Genomic DNA, 26714 nt, shown 5'->3' with positions numbered 1-26714 from the left:
GCTTTGGTGTGTTTTCTTCTGTCTCCTCTGCAGGGCTGGTGTGTGACAGCGAGTTGGCTGGCTCCTCCCAGCAGCAGACGAGGCGCAGCTGTTTCCACTCATCTCTTCACCTGTTGACATAAAAGCCGGGTCCTCTTGCCACTTCCCTGCCAGATCATTCCGTCGTGTTCGACCCTCCGGTGTGTCTCGCTGCTCTCCTCGTCCCCGAGATCTCTTCGCCTGGATTTTTTCCTCCTGACCCTGACGTCTCCGTGCCAGCCAGCTTCCTGCCTCCACTGCCGTTTACTGTGCCTCTGCTTAAGATACACTTTTGTTTTTGACCATCTCTCTCTCTAAGTCTTTTGCTTTGGGGTCCAATATCTCTAGGCCGTAACAGGTGGAATGCAGTTCTGCCACTTTACCTCAATGTGACAAATGTGAGAACCCTGTGCCAAGGTGACTAGATAGCTCAAAGATGGATGTGGTGTTGTAAAGTCAGCTTATCAAACACAATGAGGGTGACCGAGTGAAGCAACACACTTGACTAAAAGAGCTATGCAGTGTACAGCAAGAGAAAGCCCTTTTTTAGCCACATTTCTAAACAAACTTCTCGGAGACTTGAGCACTGTGACGTTATTCAGTGACCAAAGTGATCGCTTCCAAAGCTACGTCTCACTAAGGCAGACCGTAAGCGAACAATGAAGCGTTCACTTGAGGCCGGGAAGATCAAGTTACACGGCACAGCGAGCACCAAGTGAACCGAGTCATGGGCAAGTAGGTAAGGAGGTGAAGTCAACTACAATATGCCGTTACAGATTAATCATGGCGTTTATGTCTTGTATCTATTCTTGCTTCAATTGTACTACCTGGATATTATCTTGTTTAATAAAACCATGTGTGACAATGGAGTTCATAACTTCTCTGACACTACTGTTACCAACTACAGCTGTGATTCTGTTCAGTATATCACTTACTCTCATCAGAAATGAGAAAGTCAATGTTAGTTGTTTTGTACCGTTCAGAACACCGCTGTATAGGCAAGGTGAAACCACATCAAGGTGAGCTAAAACTGGGCTATATTTAGTTGAAAAGTACATTTCTATGACTATATATCCGTGTGGTGTTGATTTACAATGAAATTACTGTTTTATGTAGATGTTTGGTTACCTCGTATCTTGCCGCTGACGTGTTCTTTAGACGTGATCATCTGGTCCATGTCGGTTCGCAGTCTGGCGTCCAGTGGAGCTCTCTGGGCCTCGCAAGAATCCACCAGCGCATCGTACTGAAAGCTGGTCTGAGTCAGCACCTGCTTGTACACTGCGTCAGAGATCTGGAGGAGAGCGTTCAGAAACACAATCGATTTGAGTCTCTCTTGTGTTCCTACAGTATGTCTGCAGTGCAGTGTGCAGAACTCACCAACATCCAATGCCGCTGCCTCTGCTGCATCTTCCCCCTCAGACGAGGTCCGATGAGGCTTCTCAGCTCTGGGTGGAGGGTCTCCATCACCAGATTAGCAAGAATCTGTAAATATGTAAACAATATTAATACATTTTTGTATATTTAGTGTCCTATTTTTCTGTGTAAAAGGCGAAAATACCCAACATTGCATAGGATTTATTCCCACTTAATGGCCCTTTAGGCTGCAAGGTCAGCCCCACCTACTTTTACCATTATAGGTATTATAACTAGGTGTGAACTGGGATTTTTTGCACAAGCAGTTAAGTCGAAAACACCCAATATGCTCCACCCAAAGAAAAACAAAAATACATCTTTAAAAAACGCAGCCCCCTCTTTCCTGTGGCTGCATGGATACAGTGGGGCGATTGATGCACAGCTGGATACAGAGAGGCAGGAAGGCTGGCACTGCCCTCACAACTGACACACACACACACACACACACACACACACACACACACAACACACACACACACACACACACACACACACACACACACACACAGGGCTCAGAGGTTTTAACTAAGCTTGACTAAATATTTGTTTAAACACGTTGCTGTACGAGACAAAAGCAGTTTTCCAAAACAGAGGAACAGAAAGAACTGACAAACAATAGGTATTTTGTAGTTTGTTAGTTTGAAAGCTTTAAATAGGACTTTCTCTGTATTATTATTATTATTAGTATAACATTGGTGGCTGTGAGATTTCATACTTTATTTATTTGTATTTTGTGCCAGTTTCTCTACAGCTGCCCCAAAATGACAAATGCCATGACAACTGAACTTATTCAACCCTAAAGCACTTATACTGTTTTTGTATTTTATTTCCCTCAGCTGTAAAAAAAAGAATTGTGAACAAAACAATTATAAAAAAACAATATATTTAATTTTGTTGTTCAATATTTGCATGATTTATTGTTTAAGCTGGATACTTTATTTTATTGTATTGTGTTGCAATCCTTTATATATACAGTCTATGGTTGCAATGGAAATACCATGTTTCCATTGCAACATTTTCACGTGACATACTATTTGCGCACCGCGGTCTATTTAAACCCCGGAAGCCTGTTTGCTCAATTTTGTATCAGGTGCAGCGGGTACTGTAGGCTAGGGAAGGCTAAGCCTTCACAAATATTGTTGTCACTGCATCCTGGTAAAATAAAGATATAATGTTGTGTCTTTGACATTAGCGCTGCTATGCAGCCACCTGTGCCCTGTGCACTACGAAGCCAGTTCAACAGATCCTGGACATGTTTGAGTTATCATAACCCTAACAAACAAGATCTCGCTAAACGGTTCTACAACGCTGGTTATCAACTCGGTGGCAGTTTCTCAATCTCGATGCTACGTCATCGAGTGCCGCCGAAGGACTGTTCCAATCACCAGCATACTTGGAATTCCACCGAGGCCGCGTCCTTGGTTTGGGGGAAATTTCGAGGCTGCACATGGGTAGACTTCGCGTCCTTACAATCCCCACAATGCTTTGCGCACGGACCAATTTCAAAAACCCTTGTGGAGAATGGCTGAACCGACGCAGCACACATTTACATGTAAGTAGTATGTAGTGGCGTAGAACATGTGTTGGTAAGTATGTTACTTAGTTACATTTGTATGTTATTACCAAAAATGTGTTCCGTGAAAGTAAAGCAAGTTCATAATTAGATGGACATCGTGAGGTATTTATTTTCGGTACAGTTTATGTTGAAACCGTTAGAGAGTGGCACACTTGTTAGCCTGTTCTATTCTTCTTCGTTTTCCGAAGCCGTGGCTTGGAAGTATACTTGCTTCGTTTCTGAAGGAAGCTATTTGGAAGTACGCGACTACCAAGCCAGCATCCTCGCGATCGAGAAACACCCGGTAAATCAAGCCAGGGTTTCTCTCTCCAGCTGAGAGCACGTTCACGTGAAAGGGGCGGAGTTAGCTACATTTGACCAATCACAAACAGGGACAAGTGTACTGACAGCGCAGCGTCATACTTCATTAATGAAAAGTAAACTAATATTAGACAAATATGAGCTTTAAACATCCATGACTTAAACATATTATCCAGGATACAAGCCACATAGTTGCACATGCAAAGTGAATATAGAACAACTGGTTAAAAAAGAACTTTGAAAGCGTCCAACAGTTTTATGATATCACTGCCCCGTCTAAGACACGAGTGGATCTGACTTTAATTACATTTGAGTTGAGTGTTTCGTCAACTTAATGTGTTGCTTAAAATAATACTTCTGCATACAGTAGGCTATGTAACAATGTAGGTAGGTGATGCACGGCCAGATACGGCTCGAGAAGCTGACTCAGATAAGGAAATATGATATAGGCCTATTATGATATTATATCGATGTACTGATTGATGATGTGATATGAATGATAAGTGCGACACGTCTGCGTCTTCTCTGCATACGCCAGTTTAAACTGTATTTCCTTTATCCTGTGTTATGGTTATGACATTAGGGTCAAGCAGAGAGATCGCTTAAAAAAGAGGGGTGTGGCGCGTGCATGTGATGTGGGTATGGTAGAGCGAGTGAGCGAGCGAGCGGTATATATGTGTTCTGGAAATGAAACGAGGCAGCAGGAAAAAGCATAGGTCTGTGATGTTGTATCTTGTGAAACGGAATAACTAAATAAATACAACGACCTCCCAAGACGAGCTCGCCTCTCTCCAGTGATTTCATAAACTGGGTTATTGAATCCGAAGCGTGTTGCTTCTGCCCTGGGAGACGACAGAGTCATTCCCCCCGTTTCCTCGACCACGGTCTGGGAGCCGACAGGAAAGTTCAACATGATAATATGACTTGATAGATTTAAACTCCGCACACTGAGCTCTGATTGGTCAGCAGGCGGTGCTTTCGCTGAGTTGATCTCTTTTCTATAGATGCCGACGGGCAGCGTCAGGTAAAAACAGCTATTTAGCCTTCCCAAACCTGAGCCTCACGCGCCCCCTATGATCACGTGGTGTCACCTTTTATTATTGTTAATTTAGCATTTTATAGCTAGGCAAACACGCTAACATTTTTGACCATGTTGCTCCTGGATTGTGTTTGAGGACATCATTTTGTGTCGACCAATATCGTCGTTTTTGTTGGTTGTTTCACGACCTCATAGAAGCTTTAAGCTAGCCGGTGGCCGGAGTGACTGTGTGTTAAACGGCAATAGGGTATGTTCTATATAATGCTAATTATGATATCCTAGACCTAGAGCATACTGCAAGTCTACTGTATGCTTTTTCTCTGTTGGGTTAGTGTTTAAAAATATGTTAATTGTGTGCCTAATTGGCTATTTTCACAGCAGACATTTTGAATTGTTACTGTAGCTGTCAGGAAAAGCACAGGTGTTACGAATTACATTAACAATGGTGCAGTTGTCCTTAGAAGTCCCATTAAGCAACTATATCACAGCATTTCTCAATGCAACACAGCAACACAATTTAATAATAGCCATAATTAACGCATATAAGCCTATTTTCTTCTGAAGTAATTTTGTGAAAATGTCTTCCTTGAAAAAGGCCTATTTTATTTATTTAAGCTTTATTTATTTATTTATTTCATTTTTATGTTGCTACAAGCTGTCGGGAGCATTTTAATTGTGTTAAGCTCTGATATTTACATTTTCACGGAACACATAGTTTATTGGAACTGCTTGTTTTAATATAAATTCCATTATAAAAAAAAGCTGAGCTTCACTTTCCCTGCTGGATTCATAAGGATCATAGCTTGATACAGTTCTAATGGTCACCTGAAGCTCAGTTCCCCCCCTTCTCTATTCACATAATGAATACAAAATCCACAGGAATGTCTGGAAGGGAGATGCTGGAAAATGGAAAAATATCTAACTGCATTGGCTGAAATACCTTCTATTTTCTGCTCAAATGTCTCATAGCAGTGTAATTTGCTCCAGTTAAAATATTTTTTTACATTTACAAATGTTCAACATTTTTAAGCCCCTGTAAAGTTTATGGAAGGAGGTAGAAGTTTGTATATGGGCAGGAAACACGGTAACACAGAGCAACTATGAAGCACTATTAGGAGACTGAAAGAGACTCATTCAGAGGGGAGACCCACATCAATCGTGTGTGTGTCTTTGCTTTTGCTGGTATGTTGAGGGGTGGGGTCTTGGTGCTGACCCTCTCTTTGAAGGTCTTGTGTAGGTGCACCCTTGTACTTTAGTGTGAAGAAAGAGTCCGTGTTCCTAAAGTAGATGGAGGGTTTTCCTGAGCTGCATACTTTAGGAAAAACCTTTTCCCTGGAAAGCTATGCATCTATGTCTACCAATGTTTGTCAACTATTAATGTGGCCTCTCAATATGTTGAATTATGGCCATGAACTGAACTTTGGACGGGTACTCGTGGGGAACTGTTTTGTATTTGTTCCTGAAAAATTTTAACTGTCACCTGCAGCAAATAAGCTAATTGAGATACAGTATACTCTGTTTCAACACTACTCAGTGTCAAGTTGTCCAAAGGTGGTTATTTCTGAGAAGTGGTTGAATAATTACTCACTTATTTTGTCAAAGTTGAGCCAATTTTAGACTATAATTAAAATACTGTGAAAATGAGTAGTACAGTACAGATATCATGATAGCAAGTGTTTTAATAAATAAATAAATGCAGTGGAATACAATGTGTATTTGCCTCTGAAATGTAGCTCAGCAAAAGTACAAGATCAAATGGAAATAAGTAAAGTACAAGTGCATCAAAAAAGTACTTAAGTACAATATTTGAAACAATATTACATTCAACCACTACTTCTGCAAACCTGCAGGCAGGGTTTCTCCTTCCTAAAGGAGGTGGCCAAAAATGAATGTCGCATTCAGGTGCTTCTACTCTTGTGCATTACCTGGAAGCTGGCATCGAACAGCAATCTGTAGAAGCTACAGTTATAAGAAATACAAATGTTGATAATCTATGAATCGCTAACTTAATTTGTAATGCAAACAAAAAATTGCTGTTAGTTGCAGCACGTTGTATTTCCTGTTGCCAGGCACTGATCGTGGACCAGCTGACCATGAGGATGTTGTCGTCTTGCCGACAGATGACAGACATCATGACGGAGGGCATCACCAGTAAGAGACCATGGTCACATCCTCTGCACTGTAACATTTGTGCTTCTAGAGTTTACAGTATGTTGTTTTTTAACTGACATAAATGTGACAGCCCTTGTTGACCAGTTTTGAGAAGTAATGCAGCATTTTTAGATCCTACCTCTGAGCTGGGAAACAGCTTTTTTGTGATTAATCTGAGATCCTGACCTGTGGGGGCTTTCCGCACATCATATCCCATGTGCCGTAGTTTCCTTTAGCTTGTCTGAAGAGTCTCACAGAGTCGGTGAAGGCTTGTGTCTGAACGCTGCAGTCCTCCGACAGACCTGTTGGGGCAGAGCAGAGCAGATGCTAAGTAATGTTACAGAAACACAAACCCCTTCTTCTCTCTTTAAAAACAAGATGCAGTTGAGTGAAATAATGTTGATAGCAGCATTGCAGGATGCCTTTTGCATGATTTATTTACATTGAAGTGAAGTCTCAGAATGTCCTCAATAACTATGGCTGAATGACTCAATATGTTGTCATAATTGTCTGTAGATTGTTACACTAACAACGGTTTCCTTAGTATCTGAGTCATTTCTGTACGACGTCTGAAGGTCTAATTTAGGCCTGCAGTACACTCGGTAACAGTAGCTTGAGAATAGGACAACATAAGCACTGGTAGCCCCTATCACACACACAGTTGTGTCATCCCTCAAAACAGGAAGTTGTTGGTTTGTTAGAGGACTGATTTTATGTGGTTGCCCTGGTTACTGCCACTCCCTGCGGACAGGACAATAGGAGCAGCTCACAAAACATTCGGCAACACGTGTGTGTTTTTAGGAAGTTGGATCTTCTCATGTGACTGTGTGTTTAAGTGATAAATACATCACGTAGAACCTTTCTTTTTAAAGATAACTGCAGATTGTATTGCTCCACCTCTTACTTCTCTTTTTAACCTCTCCCTCAGCACAAATGCAATTCCAAAAGTATGGAAGTCTGCTTATGTCTTGCCTTTACTGAAAGGAGGGGAGGCAACTATTTTAAATAACTATAGGCCAATCTCTAAATTGTCAGTTCTGGCGAAGGTGCTCGAACGACTTGTGAGTGAACAAGTAAAGGAGTTTTTATGTATAAATGATATCCTGTCTAAACATCAGTCAGGCTACAGAAAGCAACACAGCACCATCACTGCCACAATGAAAGTGGTAAATGACATTACTACTATTTTAGATAATAAGCAGAGTTGTGCAGCTCTGTTTATTGACCTTTCCAAAGCGTTTGACACCGTTGATCATCGCATCTTAAAGCAGAGGCTACTCAGTATTGGCATATCCAGCCTTGCAGTGGGGTGGTTTGTGAACTACCTCTCTGAAAGGTCCCAATGTGTTCATTTTGATGGACTGTCTTCTGAGTGGTTAAACATTTCTAATGGTGTACCACAAGGTTCTGTTTTAGGACCACTTTTATTCTCCATATATATTAACAGCGTAGGTGATAATGTGGATGAAGCTACTTTACATTTTTATGCGGATAATACTGTGATGTATTGTGCAGGTCCCTCCATTAAAGAGGCTGTTGTTAAATTACAGGCTGTTTTTAACACTATTCAGACTCAGTTCTCTGAATTAAAGCTTCTTTTAAATGTGGATAAAACCAAGGTAATGCTCTTTTCAAAAGCAAAAAAGACACAAGTCCTGTTTCTCGCTTGAGGCCAGGAAAAGGCTAGTCACTGTGACCTTTTTACCTGTGCTGAACTATGGGGATCTGGTCTATATGAATGCACCTGCCCATTGCCTGGTCAAGTTAGATGCTGCGTATCACAGCGCACTGAGATTTGTGACAAACTGTAAAGCATTAACCCATCACTGTACCCTGTATGCAAGGGCTGGTTTGCTTTCACTAACTGTACGGAGGCTCAGTCACTGGTACATTTTTATATACAAAGCCATGTTAGGGAAACTTCCATCTTATATCTGCTCCCTGATCTCACGGAGAATTGTAAGTGGCTACTGCCTGAGATCGAATGCTGTGGTTTTATTAAATGTGCCAACTGCTAGGACTGTCTTAGGGAAGACAGCTTTTAGATGTGCAGCTCCTCTGTCTTGGAATAGCCTGCAAATTAAATGGAAACTGAACAATCTGGTGCCACTAAATGTTTTTAAAGCTCGGTTGGATGCTACTCAATCGGAAGCTGTTGGTACCTGCTCATGTGGATAATTATGTAAATGATGCTGTATGATGTCCTTTTGTTGTTCTGTTTATGTTTTATGTGGAACTACTTGAGCAGGTCTCCCTTGAAAAAGAGATCAATGATCTCAATGGGATTTATCTGTATAAATAAAGGTTTGAAATGAAACTCATCCGCATCTGTCAAGGCCACCGCACTGAGGGACACTAAGTGCTGAAAGTCCTGCATCCCTCACAAAAGAGTACAAGCAGGTGGAATAAAACGTCCCTATAATTAGCAGCTTGTCCTTCAGAGCAGTTATTTCTTTAAATAAAAGTGACTGATGCTTCAGACACTTTTTCTCATGCGGCAACAAGAGTCAGTCCTTCTGACGCATAGATGTGTAATTAAAGGGTATGTTTGCTGTGCATAGCCCGTATTGAAATGGTGTTTGCTCTCATGTATGATGGTCAGTAATATCACACAACTTCAACAATAGCACCCAGATCTTATGAATAAGGACCGCTGCAAATAGGTCCTGATAATGCTACAATGTAAAACACAAATCTGCATGGTATTGTGACATCTGTAGTTTGTTGAATATAATGTGGGGTATTTTATCCAGGCGCATCAATGTGTGTGTCCTTAATGCTGGAGTCTCCATCAAGTTGTTTTGTCTGTGGCTGTGCGTCTGTGACTCAGATGAGGCTGACAAAAACAGGAAGTGACCACGGAGTGAGGCAGGGGGAGAGGTAGAGCCAGACAGGAAGCTGTCTCAGCTCCAGCTCGCTAACTCTTTGCTGACAGGCTGAGCTTCATGTGTTAGCTTGTTCTGGCACACTTTCCTGAGAATGTATTTGAGACTAAGGTTAGAGGCGCAATGGGAAGATAACGGCTCAGACAGCTGCCATGTTGGCAGAGGACCAGCCGTCCTTTGGAGGTCAAATTCATTGAAAAGTGTCTGAGGGACCTGGCAGCAAGCTGGCTTATGTTGACTATCCGTATAGCAGACACAAACAAAAAAACTAGTTTTCACAAAAATGTATTTGGATTGTTTCCCATGTCTGAATCTTAAAGTGTTTCTTCTGAAGTGCGTATCTGTTCATCCGTGGTAACATTGGCCAGAGAAACTGTCAATAGCTAATCTGGCATACTTTAATGCCACTTTGCAAACACTTTAACACAGATTTGGTATTCGATAGCTAACTTACTGACTCCATAGCAACATTATACTTCCTGTTTATATCTGTCTTACAGAAGTATGAGAAGTAAAAGCAATAGGAAGGAAAAACCCAATTCCTTCTTTTAAAGCTTTGAAGCAAACTTGAAGTCTCCCACTCTCTATGTTTGTGTTACTCATGTTTGTTTCCAGCTGTAACAGGAACACAGCACATGTTTATTAAGGAGCTAAGTGGGTGATGATGGACGACTGACTTACTGCGGCTCAACATCCATATCCTGTTGTAAATGTTACGAGGAGAAAGTGAAACAAAGAAAAGACTATGAAATAAATAGCTTTAAGAATTGAATCTTTTCAGAATCATCGTGTTTACCCATGGCCTGGCACCAGTGTGTGGTGCCTGCTGGCTGGGCACCTCTGGGCTACACTACTCAGTGTTTGTGGTGAACACTTTCCGGGCCTTTCCTTGGCCAGGCCTCCAGTGTGAAATGCCTGAAAGCCCTTCTACATTCTCAGTTAGTTGCTCACTCGCAGATACATTTCCTCTTGCTGCCAATAGAAAAGGATATTATTTTTTGAGGATTTGCCATGTCTGTAAATCACTTCACATTCTCCATGCGTCTGAACCAAGCTAGATCAAAGAACAGATTAGTTTCTCTGCAGTGTGTGTTCTGTGTATAAATAGAACATGTGGCAGCACTTACCACGGTCTCTTTATTTGAGGCATTTCCCTCCCTGCCTTGCTCACCCTGCTCTGGTTGGTGGGATTTGAGCAGCAGCGTTCCCAGGTCTTCACAACCACACATGTTTCTCTGACTTAAATATATTTTGACATTCAAAACCTTTTAAGCATTTGGATGTCAAATATTGTCTGATTGGATTTCAACTAAAGGCCACCTGCCCTCACATCAACGCAGGTTTAGATACCTTTTTCAACCCTCACACTAGTGAGTAGTTTCCCATATGGTGCTGCAGTCCTATGGAATCAGCCAAACCCACAGTACAAGAAATACTCACTGAAACATACCATCAACCGCAGACATCACAAACAAACACATGACTGCACGAGACAACGATTTGAGCAGATCCTGCCGCATGTAGTGACTATGGGAGTCCCTGACACCCTGTATTGCTTTCTTTTGTAAGTAAGTATGTACTCTATATTGTCGAGTACATAAAGGAACCATATGGTAGGCTGAAAGCACGCTGCCTTAATGCTGACATGGCTTGAAAATACTTCTATAATGCTCCGACTGTGCCCCACTGTGCCTCTTGCTGAGTGGAATGAGAGGTCTGTGGATCACAGCAGCGGGCTGCTGGCTGGCTTTAGAGGCTGTGGGGTGGAGACTGTCTGATTGATGGCTCTCTCGTGACCAAGGAGCAGCTCGGAGCAGTGCTTGACTGCTGATGTGATGCAGCAGCAGCAGCCTGGCTGAACCAATTAGCTACATTCCAATTATTGGGCACCACTAGGTGAAAGCACTCAATGTTTTTTTTATGATCAAATAATCCCTTGGTTGTTAGTTGATGAATTGTAAAAGCTGCAAAAGAAACCCAATATGTAATCAAGCCCAAGATGATGTTTATTTCTTTAGATGAACTCACATTTTAGAAGCTGGAGGTAAAACAATGTTTGCCAATCTTGTTTAAAAAGTGACTCGTACTTCTAAATGTTGAAAGGTGTGGATTTCATTTGAATATTAAACTAATTGCTTCAGGACTAGACATGTTTACTTGTCAAGTTCATCATGAATCTAACCGTAACACCATAATATCCCTGGAGACTTTAGTTTGTGCCGACTGGGTCCAATGTCGGTCAACATTTTACTCGCCAGGTTAATTATAGAGCTACAGAGACATGGCGAGTCCAAACTACAGAGCTTTAAGATAATCCTTTTTGCTGAAGGTCCGGCATCAGATCAGCCATGTTTAAATCTATAACTACTTACTTCCTTGACAAATGTAAACGGTAAAATGATTACATGAGGGTGTATTAGGTTTTCTGGTCGTCCTGATGCAACTGACTGCAGCTTTGTGTTGTGCAGAATACAGCGATGCAGTCATCCGGTAACTGAGCTGATTAACTGGTTGCTTTGCAAACGATGCTGTTAAGGCAATGCAAAGAAGCAGTTCATCAGTTGATCAGGTTGCGTATGAGGATGAAACCACCATGGCTTAAGTGGATGCAAATACATCTTCAGTGCATCAGTGTAAACATTGAACTTGTGGTTTTTACTTATCAAAGCCAGCTGAACAGTGTCAGTGTTCAGCTGAAGAACTGCTTTGCATGGAGCCTCTGTGCGGCTCCTTTATTCTTCCTGGTCAAAGCAGTATGTTATGCATCATGACTGACATGCTCTAAAGAAGTGTTAAGTGTGGTAGTCAATTCTCACTTGAGTGTATTAGGAAAGTTTGTGTCAAACTCAGATTCTATCCACATACAAAATTAGAGTAGTAATTAACAGTTTTAAAAAAGTGTTTCAATTTCAACACACATTCTTCCCTGTAGGAAATGGCAGCATATCCAGAAAGTGTAGATGTGAGTTAATGTAACTGCAAACAGGGCAGAGGTCAGGCTGTCATTTATCACCCCGAGGAAAGGTCTTTCGCGGTTCTGGTTTCCCTCCAAACACTGACATGCAGAGGTGAGACTGGGCGCGTCTACACGGGACAAACACATGAATGCCAATGAACACTGACACACCAGCCATGGCGACAGTAAAACAGCAACACACTCTGTTCATTACAACATATTTCTGTAGCCCAGCCTCACAGCTGGAATGCACGGCAAGCAGGGACTCTGGCTTTTACCCAGCATGCCTGAACAGGTAGTGTTGGGAAGTAACGGTTGAGCCCGACTGTGTGCAGAGTAGACGGAGGCCACTTTTGTTTGACAGCCAGAAAATGTGTGCACTAAACCTGGTGTTTGGCTTGTTGGACCAAAACGTTCCTTGACTGGAGAAATGATCCTGTTTTTTGACTGCTTGCATTAAGTGTTTGAATACTGATGACAGACAGCTGCTGGCATTGTCATGTGTGCTAATGATACCATTTTGAATTCATGCACTGCAGTTGGCACAAGTGCAAAACAAAGTTGAATCAGGTCGAGCGACTTTGTCAGCCTGGTGAAGAGCTGAGATGTGGTGTCCTGTTTCATTTGATGGCATGTTATGAAGCTTAGCTGAATTGCTCATGATACAGGGTTGTTTAGATTTGAACTTGCAGTGTTTAATTAAGACACAAACTATTGAACGCCTGTTTGCATATTCTGTAGCTGCTGATGGATTGACTGCTGCTGACTTGATGATACAACGACTCCGCCCTATACTTCATGATCCATCCTAACAATCACTTAAAGCACAATTACAGATAGTATAGCCATGCATTAGCTTTCATCTGAGGAAAGCTGTTGAAGCCTTAAAGCTCACACTCAACAATACCAACAGCATTATAATTACGTGTGCACACTGGTGCACGCCCAGAGGCATGTAAAACCACATGCTTGTGTGCTTGCAAATTAGGGTCAGCTAAGGTAACGTCTGTGGACAAAACCTTCCAGGTACTTGCAGCTATGACATTCAGCACCAATCAACAATTTATTATTCCTAAAAGTTAAATTAATCTTTTTAATGAATTTACAAGATATGTTTAATATCTATACATTTTCAATAATGTAAGTATTGTAGCCATGTATTTAGGTTTCACAATGTAAAGTGGTTAAAGTATTGTCTGTGGCAATTGCTACAATGTAGATATATTTGCAATATCTTGGATTCCAAGATACCTGTATTTATTTTTAGTCTTATCTGTATGTTTTTTTGTATTAATGCTTTAAAGATATCTTCCATTTATTAATGAATACTTAAAGATGTCTACACATAAACTACACTCTCTGTAAACAACACCTGCCTTTCAGGCCATCCAGATCAAAACAAGCCCGATCATGTTAACCGCAGCAGTTGTATTTTGTTTCTCAGTCACTGAATCCATGTAGTTTTCTTTATCTCTACTTCCCAAGGCTTCTTGTTCATTCTGATTCTCTCTGTCTCAAGTCTTAATATAGCACACTGATGCATGCCATGCACACAACAATAACACATTGAAACTGGACTGGCAGAATGTAACACACAATAAAAAAACTTGGCATATCATTTGAAGTCAACACGTCATGTTACACACACAATTTGAAAGAATGTCAAGCCAAGAGAAACAGAATGACAACAAAATAATTGCATTCTGTTGGCACATGTCTGCCTTCTATTTCTCAACACAATGACACGAGTCATGCCACAAGAACAAACATCAAGAGCAGATCAAGAGTAGTTCTCCACCCTTATAAAACAAACCAAATGCACAACGCACCAAAGTATTCTTCTAAATGCCATCACATCACAAAAAGAAACCCGGCGCTTCTATAATGGTGACTTGCCCAAACCAGTAAAGGCTGGGGGAAATAATTCTAAATGATACTTAAAGTGACTCATCATTACCACCACATTCCACCAAGTGTTTACTAAGGACTTCATGTTACAAATAATGTACTATAACCTGATTTTCTGAATAATTTGAACATAGTTTAGGTCCTTGATAAATGACATTAAATTACAATTGATGCATTAATCAATGAATTGACAAACCCTTTCAGTACAACTAGGGATTATACTGTTAACTGCTGATTCAAAGCTTATCCCTAAATATGATCAAATAAAATAAAAATAAAAGCCTGTTTTTAAAATATCCAACAACACGTCTTGCTGTAAGCAGGAATAATTAAGAAATACCCATCGTTCCTGCATCTCACGTTCACCGATCAGCCAGCTCATTCAGATGGCATGTAATGACTTCACATTGTGACACACACTCACACACACCCTCATCTGCTCAGCCAGAAAATGTAGAGAGCCTTAAAGGGGCACCATGAAGAGAATTACTCTACTGCTCTTCATGTACTCTGGACAACTGAATATAGCAATTTAAAATGTGCATAGTTCATCAAAATGTTTCATGACTGTTCTGAAGCGCATTAAAGGAAAACTGCCAGGGACCTTTTTAGTGGTGTAGTATTACTGCTCTACTTAGGTGAAATGAAGTCAGTGTGTGTGTGTGTGTGTGTGTGTGTGTGTGTGTGTGTGTGTGTGTGTGTGTGTTTTGTTACCGTTGTTACTGTGTCTGACACAGTCCTGCAGTACTGCGTGCCACTTGGTCTGTTCCTTCTCCGTCATCACACAGAAGTAGTGGTGGCGGGCGTACGGGTGCCACAGGATGAGGGGGAACTGGCTCGCACACTTGATAAAAGGATTACTCGCCACTTTGGCTTTGATATCTACAACATGATGGAAGAAGAATGAGAAACGTCAAGATTTAGAAAGTGCTTTACAGACAATAAAGAAAATACAAAAAGAAAAAGCTATCATTGAAGGGCTCCCCTCGGCAAATAGCAATTGGATTATTTAGTTGGATTCCAGAATATACTGACACAGGATAACTTCCTTATTGACTCCTCAACTTTTAAAGCGTAATTGCAGTCTTTAAAGTAAAGTGCTAACATTAGGTCATACCATGTCACCATCGCTAAGCTACAGGTGGTTAATGTTCGGTTTGATGACGTTGAGTAATCTCTTTTAGTCACTTGTTGGCAATCTCCATTTTCATGACAAAGATGCTTCAGACAGTCATGGGTGGGGTCGTTTACTGACGCAAGTTATGTCGTAGATAAAGTCGACAATTCTTCAGCTCGTGTTAACCACGGATCCATTAAAAACCAATAGACATCAAACCAAGGGGACAGGAAGAGGTAAAATGCTAATATAAACACCACTTTTAGTCAATATAGAGAATAAATGCATTATTTTCACCATCTGTCATTTCCTACCTGGCAGGCTGGTGTTAATCAGCTCCATGTATTCCTCCATCGAGGTCAGGGCCTTGTACCCAGCACAGTTGATAGATACTTTCGGGTGAAGGCCCCTGTCATGCGACTGTTGAAAAATGTGGCACAAGATATGCCAATCTATTTAAACACAACAGACCAAATCGCCGAATGGGACAGATGTTTAGACGAGTAGGATTTGCACTCACTGTTTTGCTCTCATAGAGGCCGATGATGTAGCTGTTGGGCACCGACACAAAGCGATTCCTCCACTTCCGACTCTCCTCCTGATACTGAAACAGACTCCCAGAGAAGATGGAGCGGCCTGCTAAGGGGTCCTGAAAAATCACAGAGACGCCAAGCACTTTAGCATAATGCTGTCGTCATAGTTACGTGCATATTATTTTGTAGTCTAACATTTTTTTTTGTATTCTTGATCTCTTGAAACTATTCAGAAAGCCTGGAGTTTAGTTGGTGTTTACGCTAGGAAACAAACCACCCACTTTGTTTTCTAAGATATCCCGTCATGGATCAAATAATACTGTGACTTTTCTCCGAGAGGAAGGAGACGGAAACATAAAGAGTCTCTTGTGTCGTAGGAAAGGTTTGATGCTGTTTGTTTGATGGAAACGTTTTAATTATCTGTAGATGTTGTGTGAATGAGTAGTAGGGTCACTTGCTTATCTCAGGGGCAGAGCAGAAAGAAGGCCATGATCTTTCATAATGTTATATGAATAAGACCACACGGTAATACTATTTAAAATATTTTTTTAAATATAGTATTTTACTACAATACAATAGTTTTAGTTTGTATTACTTTGTACGTAAAACATCTAGATCAGGGGGGTCAAACTCAATTTCATTGCGGGCCACATCAGCATTATGGTTGCACTCAAAGGGCCGGTTGTAACTTTAAGACTATATAAAAATGAATATTTAATATTATATCAAATAATGTATTATATTACATTATTGCCTCTGCATTGGATTATTATCGGATAGGGTAATAACTACGTCTGAAAGCAGAAGTCTAGGGCAAATAATTGCAAGTCTCTTCAGTGAAAATGTCACACAATGATTTAAAAAGAAAGGTCAAAATAAAATTTAAAAAAAAAGTCAAATTCTGAGATGCATTGTGGGACATGTAGTTTATTGGCAACGTGCTTCTGTAAAGTAGCATGTAACCGCATAATAAACATATCATATTTTTTGCAAGCTCTTGTGGGGCCACATGAAATGAAGTCGCGGGCCGGATTTGGCCCCCGGGCCTTGAGTTTGACACCCCTGATCTAGATTGTTTACACGGATGCAATCAGTTCAGACTGTTTTTCACTTGGATTTGATGCACCGAAAAAGTTTGTTTTTCTGCATTGAGGTCACATAAATGCCTTTTTTAGTAAAACAAAACAAAAAACGTTGAATAACAGAAAAAGGTGTACATGCAAATGAGCTGCATCCTTCTACACTACAGCAAGACATTAAAGGTTTACCTACAGATAAAATGGCCGATTACAAATATGTCTATATATACAGTATATTTATTTTCAATCGGCGTTAATTCACATACTGTATGCATCATTTGTCACTTCTGCCGTAAGCACACACACAAGCAGCTGTCCTCTCTCAGTGGAGAGCAGCTGAAAAGCCAGAATAAGTAGCATTCCTAACAGCATCTCTGTTCATGTGTGAAATGTGCTCCACTTCCCCTTCACTGATTGAAAATGTGAACAAATGGGACCTTGAGTGCGGTTGCTTACCAAAAAGATGAGAGGAATACAAAAAGTGGTGGCGCAGACTTTCCCGTTAGGTACAGTGTCGTTACATAGACCCAATAATGAGCTTTGTGTAAAACATTGAGTAGTGTTTCTGTCCGTCACGAACAAAGCTTGCATTGATGAAAGTCGGTGTTGAACATACACTGCTAAGCTTAAACCACAGTGTGAGTTTGTTCATCTTGTAAGATGGCAGGAAGAAAGCTAGAGAGATTTAGGTGAGTTTATTATAATGCTGAGTAGAAAATATTGATAATTGGAACAACCCTTTTTTCATTACTTGATTTGCGCATTAGTATACGAACATTTGTCCCTTACAGTAAGATTAATGTCACTGGTCCAGAGATTAAAGAGTTTTAAAATGCCAGTCACAGGTGGATGCCACATACTTTCTTTTCTTTGTACGTCTTTTATCATTCTATTCATTAAACAAAGATAAACCTCTCCTTTATAACTGATACAAAGCAGGTCTTGCCTTCCTGTGAAGCAGCTGCGACTGCGGTCCTCCTCCTCCTTCTATCTCATAGCGAACGCTGTTGAACAGAGCGACTGCGTACTGCTGCTCGTACACGTCACTGAAGTCTCTGAACACGCCTCCTGTCCGGGCTGCAGGAGGATACACAGACAGACACGAGATCAGAAACAAACATACCAAACAAACGTATAAAGAATCATTTAAGATACAGTCCAGTACAAAATTATGTTAGCTGCATTAAGATACAACTTGATGGAGTCCTTCTGCAGTGAAACCTCAAAAAGAAAGCTTGAATACAATTGTACAAGTTAATTTGGTTCAAACACAAGTGAATAGAGAACCGATAGAGCACTTTCCAATTATACACCAACATGTCCACATTCCACATGAATCTCTAATGAGTTTATCAACTCTAATTCTTTGTGGAATTCTAGCTATGTATATTTGAGGAGCTGCTCTTAAAATATGTCTCTTCAAGTCAGACAGGCCACAACCTCCACTGCTGCTATCAGCACTTTATGAAAATTGGCATAGTAAAATGTGTGCAGCACTCAAAGAGATATGTATTATCAGCAATGTTCACTTTATATCGTGGCTGTCTGGTACAGCCCTGTCATTAGTGAAACTTTAGGGATGGAAAGCTTTTGCATAGTTAAAATACCACTGAGGTCAACTTGTTCTAGACATACTCCTCGTAAGTTTTAAACCCAAGCATCCATGTTATTTTCACTGCACTATTCTAGATGCCTTACATATTTACACACACATTTAGCCTGAGCCTTAAAATATTTGCCATTAAGAATCAGATATTGTTGGGTGTTAGGGACTAGTGGCGGGACAACAGTTTAAAGATTTCCCCTTAGTAGTTGTGATGAATATTTGCAGACATGTCATAGCCTCAACGATACATTGATCATGAAAAAGTTAGATACTAAAAAGTATACTCCTATGGGTATGAAATAAGTGTTGGAAAAGAGTGTGTGTGTTTGTCTCAGTCAGCAGCAGACAGTGATGACTCTGATCTGTTTAGGGAAGGGACAGCACAGGAAGAAGAGAGCCGGCATGCAGTGAGAGAGCAGGAAGGAAAGAGCTGACAGGATAGACCGGGAATGTGGAGGAGACAGGGACACAAATGTAAAAACACTGTCATTGCAGGAGGAGGTCAGTGGACGGGTTAGAAGAAGATTGAGAGAGAGCTTATAGACCCCCTCCAATAACTCCCTGTTAATGAGGGCTGGCTATTGAACCGTGATACTGTTTTGGTACCAACAAAAATGTGAACCGGATATTGTGAACTGGCACAAGATATGGATCTGGGCTAAGATACGGAACAGACTAACGGGGCTTCCATGTGTGCAGAGAGTTGGTACTTTCCACTGGTTGTCTTGTTGTGCCAAAGTCAGCAGACTGGACAGACTTTTTGGGCACTTTGAACATGAGAACAAAGACCACATCATAAATCCCACACCCAGTTCTCTGTTTTAACCTGTATAGCCATGGGAAAAAGTTCCATTATATCTCTCCATCTACCACGAAAGAGAACCTTAAAGAAAAGGAACACACCATCAATGAGAAGTCGCCCTCTTTCTTATTTTTGTGTGTGAATTAATTAACACAAATGCAGACTTACAGGGCTAAGAGTACACCTTTGTTTTATATTTCATTTTCTACCAGTTGTCCAGAGGCCTGGTGTTGGTGTCTCAGCAAAGGAGTTTAGAAGTTCCCCTCTTTAACAACACTTTCCAGCACTTCCTGGGTCGTCCTGAGGCGTTCCCAAGATAGCTGAGATAAATAAACTCTCTAGCTTTATTCTGGGTCTACCCCAGGGTCTCCTAGCAGTTCCACTTCTCCTTATCTCTAATTTGAATCCAGCTTCCCTATGGAGAAAACTCTTTGAGGAGACCCAAAGCTCATGACCACAGTTGAGGGTTGGAAGTCACCGAAGCTTTTCTGTCTGGCTTAGCTCCTTCTTTCCACAATGCCTGCGTTACTGCTGATGTTGCACCAATCTGCCTTTCCAACCCATGCTTCATTTCACTATCAGAATATGCACAACATATGCAAAGTCCTTTACTTGGGGCAGCAACTCACTCCCAACTTAGAGGAAGCTATCTACCATTATCAGACAGAGAATCATGACCTCAGACTCAGAGGTGGTGACTCATCTCGACCACTTCACATCAGACTGCAAACCGCCCCATTGCAACATCAGATCACGGTCTGATAAAGCCAACAGAACCACTTCATCTGGAAGGAGCAGAGAAGCCATTCACAGGTCCCAAAACTGGACACTCTCCTCCCCCCCGCCGTGCCTTGAGATCCTATCTATGAAGATCACAAACAGAACTGGTGACAAGGGTCAACCCTGGTGGAGCCCAACACCAACTGAAACATGTTCTGGGGGCTCAGACGCACGTTCAGTTCACCCTCACAACACATTTTGGTTTACCAGGCGGTCTGTCCGACTTTGCTGACTGGTTTCTGCGTTTGATTGATGTGCTTCTTTCTTGGCTCAAGTGTCAAAGACATACTACAGATCTGATGACGCAACTCATGGTTTTCTGGTACCATGTCATATGGTGTCGATCATCTTATGCTCGAACTGCAACAGCTGGCAAATAATTCCAAGAACAAAGCACCAGTCGGGATCAGGCCGTGGTTCCTATATGGGCTTTAAAGTCAACCAGGTGGCAGGCATGCGAGTGCTGACTACTGGTAGACTAGCTCGAGGAGCGTGAACCAGGATTATTAGGGTCGGTATATTTGATGGTATACCGTAAAACACTATAGAAAACTTTTACTGGCGGATATAGCAATTTTGTTTTAAGCTATTAGCACAGAGAAGGATTTTAGCCGAAGGACTCTACTGTAAATGTTGTTTAAAAAAATCTTCATAAACGTTAGTAACCAATGAAATGCATGACTGAAGTATACTGTGTTGACACAACTGGCTATTTTGCTTTCATCTTCAATTTCAGTCTGGCTTCAAACCCATGCACAGTACTGAAACAGCCCTTTTAAGAGTTTTTAATGATCTGCTCCTAGCCGCCGACTCAGGTAGCCCAGCTGTCCTGGTGCTGTTAGACCTGACAGCTGCCTTCGACACTGTGGACCATGGCATCCTGTTGTCGCGGCTCGAACAGTCCACAGGCACCACAGGCTCTGCCCTTGCATGGTTCAGGTCCTACCTGACAGACCGTAGCTTCTCAGTGCAGCTGCTGCCAAAGCCCCTCTTACCTGTGGGGTTCCCCAAGGCTCTATTCTGGGCCCCATCCTTTTTCTAATGTACATACTGCCCCTAGGTTCAATTCTCACAAAACACAACATCCCCTTCTATTATTACGATGATGATGTACAGATCTATCTGCCTCTCAATTCTAATGTCAACTCATTACAGCTATTGATGGACTGCTTGACAGAGACAAATCCTGGCTGAGCAAAAATGTCCTCAACCTCAACGAGAGCAAGACCGAGGTAATCTTTTTTGGACCCCAACCTCCAGCCTCTCCGGTTGATATTCTGGGCTCCCTCAATAAAAACATCCTCCCCTCTGTCATGAACCTTGGAGTGACCTTAAATAGCGCTTTTAAATTTGATAAGCAGGTCAGCAGCGTAGTCAAGACCTAAAATACGACTATTGGCCAAGACCAAGTTGTTTTTATCTTTTAAAGATCTAGAAACGGTTATTAACGCCTTTGTAACCACGAGGCTGGATTATTGCAACTCTCTATACGTGGGTATGGACCAGGCCTCAATTAGACGCCTGCAGCTAGTGCCACATCACCCCAATTCTGGCCTCATTGCACTGGCTTCCAATTCGGTTCCGCATTGATTTTAAACTCCTGTTATTTGTTTTTAAAGCACTAAATGGGCTGGCTCCGGCTTATATAGCAGAACTCCTCCATCGCTACACTCCAGCCAAAGTTTTAAGGTCTGCTGACCAGCTGCTGCTGGTAGTGCCCAAGACCAGGCTCAAAACCAGAGGGCACCGAGCATTCGCAGCAGCTGGCCCCAGGCTCTGGACCACTCTACCCCTCCATGTGAGGTCGGCCCAGACCCTAGGGGTTTTTAAATCTACACTAAAAACTCACTTCTTCTCCCTGGCCTTCTAGTCAGAGCGGAGCACGACTCATGACATTTCCCTGTGTTTGATTTTTATATTTGCTGTTGTAATTTATTGTCTTCTGTTTGCGACTGTAGTAATGTGTTATTTATTATCTGCATGTACAGCACTTTGGCTCGACCGAAAATCGTTTTTAAAATGTGCTATATAAATAAAACCTGATTTGATTGTATCTAAAATGTGCAGTCTTGTTCTTTGACACTTAGTTAAGAAACATCTTCATTATGGTTTAATTCACTTGTAGACTGTAGACAAACAAAGCACAAACTCTAAGTTGCGCATGTGTTGCATGGGATCATGAGGGAGGAATATTTTGGTGGGAATGTTTGTACAGCGAGGAGGAAGAAATCACCTTGTTGGGAGGTACAGTCTCCAAACAAGACTCCCAATGCAGGAATGCTGAGTCGCCTTTACTCACTTCCTTTCTCCCACACTCACTCACATACATTCATACCCCCTCATTTAAGGTCATGCTATTTGTTATTCGTGTGTACATGGCTGCACTCATGCATGACAAGAGCACAGATCTATAGACATATGTGTGTAGAAGAAGAGGGTGTGTGTGACCCAGACAGCAGTTTGAGCTTTTGATCTTGTGACATGTTTCTACCCGCTTTACCTCTGCCGTTTCACTCATTATGTTGTCCTCCCCCTTCCCTCTGACTCATCTCTTCTTGTGTAGTTTATTCTCAGCTAAACTCATAAGCAGAACATATTGAAAAATGTTTGGTATTCTGGCAGAAAACTTGAACTGACTGGCTCTGTATACAGTTGTTCAGATTTTAGTGGTCTTATATTTTATATTTCCAAACTTTTAGACATGTTTTTGTGACTTTAGTCGGATCCATATACTATTGAGGAATGGCAATAGCCAGTTGAAGCGTCAGAAAAATCTTTTGAGATTACCTTTCCCCCCTCTCACTCTTTACAGGGCATCTAGTCAACTCTGATGCTCACACCTTTAAACCTTGTTAACAGCTCTTGTTAGTTCATTCTGAATCTGACAGGCTGCACATTCCTTGAGTTTTAGATGCCTACCTATCATGAACATGACGTCAGTCATTGTATTTTAAGGCTGCAAAAAATTGATAATCTATATTTATGAATTGCTTCAATTAATTAAATAACTATTAACTAGTTAGTCAATGTGAAAAGGTCGTGAACAAATGCTCACCTCAAGAGCCAGCTTCTTACAATGTATTTTCTGACAGTTTTTCTTTCTGATGTGTGAGTAACATCAATCAAACCCAGTGCCTGACCTCAAGAACGTCACTTTTGGTTTTCCGGAAGAGGTTTCCTCATGCAAGCATGCGTGCCGCCTGCCTGCGTGCAAGCATGTAGGCATGCATGCAAGCATACTCACAAAACACAATTACAACCATAAAGAGATATCGAAAATGAGGCTGAAAACTAAAGTTCCTGCAAAGCACTCATTTGCTGGATCCAAACAGAAACCATAAAATCGAAACAAGCAAGGCTTATCACTTTTTTCCTGGGAACATTTAAACGTGGGACCCATGCCAAACTACTTTTAGCTACCACGCTCTATAATTTCAAGAATGCATAAAGATTCATGGACGTGTTTCAGTTTATGCTCTCATGCCCTGTTGAAATAACCACACAGACCTGATCACAGATCACAGTGGGAGGCTGGAGCAATCTGAGCCTTAAATAGCAGTCAGTCCAAAACTTATCCAAACAGGCTCCCCTCTGGGAAACCTACTTATTATCTCTCTGAGTAATAGGCCTGCAGCCGAGATGGGATTCATTCGAGGCAAACTGTAGAGCAGAGCAACAATGCACTGATATCAATGAGAAGCTTTGTCCTAGAAGGAAACGGGGAAAGCTGACACTTGCTGAGCGTGACTAAAAGAAAACTAAAAACTCTGCATGTGTCAGAATTTAATTGAATGTATTCTAACACCACATACAGTATTAGGAAATGTAATCAGTATAAAGTTGTATCCATGACACATGAGCTTCTTGACAAAAAAAGAGAGAAAGAAATGTATTAATGATTTGAAGTTTAATCATTTAATCACATTTAATACTTTTGGATAACTTCAAAAGACTTGTTATTTGAAAAATGTTTTAAGTGTTTTTTTGTAATGCTGTCAGAATTATCGCGTTAACAGCGGTAATTGATTTTTTGAATTAATTGCGTTAAAATATTTAACGCATGTGCAGAATGGCCCGCCCCATACATTCCCACCAGTGGCTGGGGTAGGCTACACCCATACCAAGAAATGGCTTAGCCGCACCATGAAAAATGATGTTAAAGAAAGCAAAATAAAGTCCGCTAACTCGCGCCGAGAATTGCACAGACGGCAGTTAGTAAGATTGATTTCAGTAGCCACTTGTCTGGAAATACCGAAGACCAGAAACGGTTTTGAAAACTTTTGCCACGTAGTGATCGTCTTCTCAATAGAACATCTTTGATAATGTCTTCTGGCCAATCAGAATCGAGATAACGGCGTGGTGTTGTTGCAGGAAGTCCCGACGGAGAATACTTTTGCTGTAGTCACATCCATGGCTGTAGTACAGGGGTGCACTAACTGGTACGCAGGTTATGTGCGTAATCTGAAATGCGTACTGTCTGTCACTTGTGGCACAAAGCGCATTTGGTACCGACGTACTTGTGAAGCTTTTCCAGAAAGCGGTTAGATCACCGGACGAAAGAGTCGGTCTCCGTGTGCACAGACAGGGCTGCTGTTAACGACGGTCTGTACAACGGAATTGTGCCAAAACTACGCCAACCGGCTGCGGAGGGAGATTTCCCCCCTTCACTGGAGAACTGCGCAAAAACAGCTGATCACAACGTTCAAGCTCTGTGGTTATGAAGTACTCCACTAGCCCCGTCCCGTCGACTTTCCTGAAGTACTCCCCCGTTGATAGAAATCAACACGTAATGAATTAAGACCCCACGGTTTGATGATTGATAGGTGTGTGGGCTGTCTTTCATTTTGACACACAGACATTTTTTATAATAAACATACATACTGTATGTTACATCATGTAACATACAGTATGTATGTTTATTATGAAAGAAGGCGGACATATCCATGTAACTTACATAGATATATCCGCCTTCTTTCACTTATCTTTCCATTCCCACAACAATATACATAAAGAAATGGCATATTTTGGACATAGTTCGAATGGTGATTAATCATGATTAATTAATTTTTAAACTGTGATTAATCTGATTAAAATTGTAATCGTTTGACAGCTCTAGTTTTTTTTTTACATTACCCCTACTGGAGGATAAACACACTTTAGGACGTATTTTCAAACTTTTCTGAAAAGTCAGTTTTGGATAAGAATCAATAAACTATAGTGTCTATAATAGTCCTTCAGTAAAGCTCCTTTCTCCATTACCTGTTATCATCTCCCTCCTGCTCTCATCCAGGTGAGCAGACACCACGTCCCCCATGGTTACAGGAGAGCCTCACAGATCGCGCAAGTATCCGAGGTAAAATTGTTCTTCAAGTGGTCTCTCTAGTAGTCTCTAATATCCGCTGGTAAAATCACTTTCCTCCACGGCTGTGGCGCTGCTGCGTGTCTTCTCCCGTGTAAGAGAGGAGGGCTGCTGCGAGGTGACGACTCCCGCCGGGGAGGAGGAGGAGGAGGGGGAAGAGGAGGAGGAGGGGGAAGAGGAGGTGAACACTAGTCTGGTTCACGGCGGCAGGACACACCCTCTGGGAGTCTTCACTGGTTCAACGTGTTCAGGCGGCCCTGCCAAGGGTGTGGCCAGATTTCACCAAGGGTGTATTGCAGTGTCTACAATATTTACCGTGCATTGCTCCGGTGCAGGCCGACTTCATTTAGCGTTCAATTTATCATTTAGGAATATCAGAATACCTTTAATCGTCCCACAGAGGGGAAATGTGCAATGTTACAGGCTAGCACGTAGAGTGGCAAAGATAGCGTATTAATTAAGAGCATGCTAACAAAGATTAAAGATAAACATAGAAGTTACATCATTATAATATGACAGCTTAAACCCAAACCTCCATATGCTGTTTATAAAGACAACCCCTAAGAAATTAAACAAAAAACATTTAAAATTATGTTTTTTTTTTTACAATATAGATACTACTTTTGAAGCCCTTCGATGAATGTTTGCACTGTCAAAAGTTGCTTCTCGTTATGCCCTCTGTTTGTGTTTCCTATAGAAAGAGCTATGCTGCCCCCTTGTGGATACTTTGTTTCTTCGCTATTCTTGAGGGGCTTGTATCCACTGCATAAAACCTCACTTTACAACGAACCAGTCGTACAAATCACATGTAATTAATACATTGTTCGGATTTTAAAAAAAAATGGTGCTCAAAGAACCGATAGGTGAGAAATAATTGAGCTTTTAATAGAAAACATGTACAACATTATCAGTGATTAATGCAGATTGAATGGGAAAGTCAATAGGCTATCTCAAGCTATGAGTAGCCTATTGTCGGTCAGGGAGTTTGGAATTGTCGACAAATGTTTCCACTTATAAAACAATTATAATAATTGTCACTGTTGCTGGAACACTTTGTTCATAAATGAGTAGAACAAAATACACGTAACATGTTCAATATTTTTCTAATTGATAGTTTGTTTAAAAAAATTGGTTCTACCAAGCAATGACAATATGCATTTCAACCTAATAGACAGTGCTGTTTTAAAAACAA

General features: G+C 41.3%; 1 protein-coding gene across 1 annotated transcript in view; it reads right to left on the bottom strand.

The window, feature by feature from the left end:
• The window catches only part of niban2a (niban apoptosis regulator 2a), a 31259-nt gene extending 5620 nt beyond the window's left edge, over positions 1-25639 (bottom strand). Inside the window, exons 1-8 of the mRNA XM_034096027.2 lie at positions 25423-25639; positions 17922-18052; positions 15884-16012; positions 15678-15783; positions 14961-15128; positions 6684-6799; positions 1396-1500; positions 1147-1309 (exon numbers count right to left, since the gene is read on the bottom strand). Coding sequence (XP_033951918.1) covers positions 1147-1309; positions 1396-1500; positions 6684-6799; positions 14961-15128; positions 15678-15783; positions 15884-16012; positions 17922-18052; positions 25423-25477 — 973 coding nt within the window. The 5' untranslated portion in view covers positions 25478-25639. The remainder of the gene's footprint in view (positions 1-1146; positions 1310-1395; positions 1501-6683; positions 6800-14960; positions 15129-15677; positions 15784-15883; positions 16013-17921; positions 18053-25422) is intronic.
• Positions 25640-26714: the final 1075 nt, after the last annotated feature.

This window comes from Pseudochaenichthys georgianus, chromosome 12, assembly GCF_902827115.2.
Source record: "Pseudochaenichthys georgianus chromosome 12, fPseGeo1.2, whole genome shotgun sequence".
Taxonomy (NCBI): domain Eukaryota; kingdom Metazoa; phylum Chordata; class Actinopteri; order Perciformes; family Channichthyidae; genus Pseudochaenichthys; species Pseudochaenichthys georgianus.
Note: the sequence above shows the minus strand (reverse complement) of the source record. Positions and strands in the feature narration are given on the sequence as shown.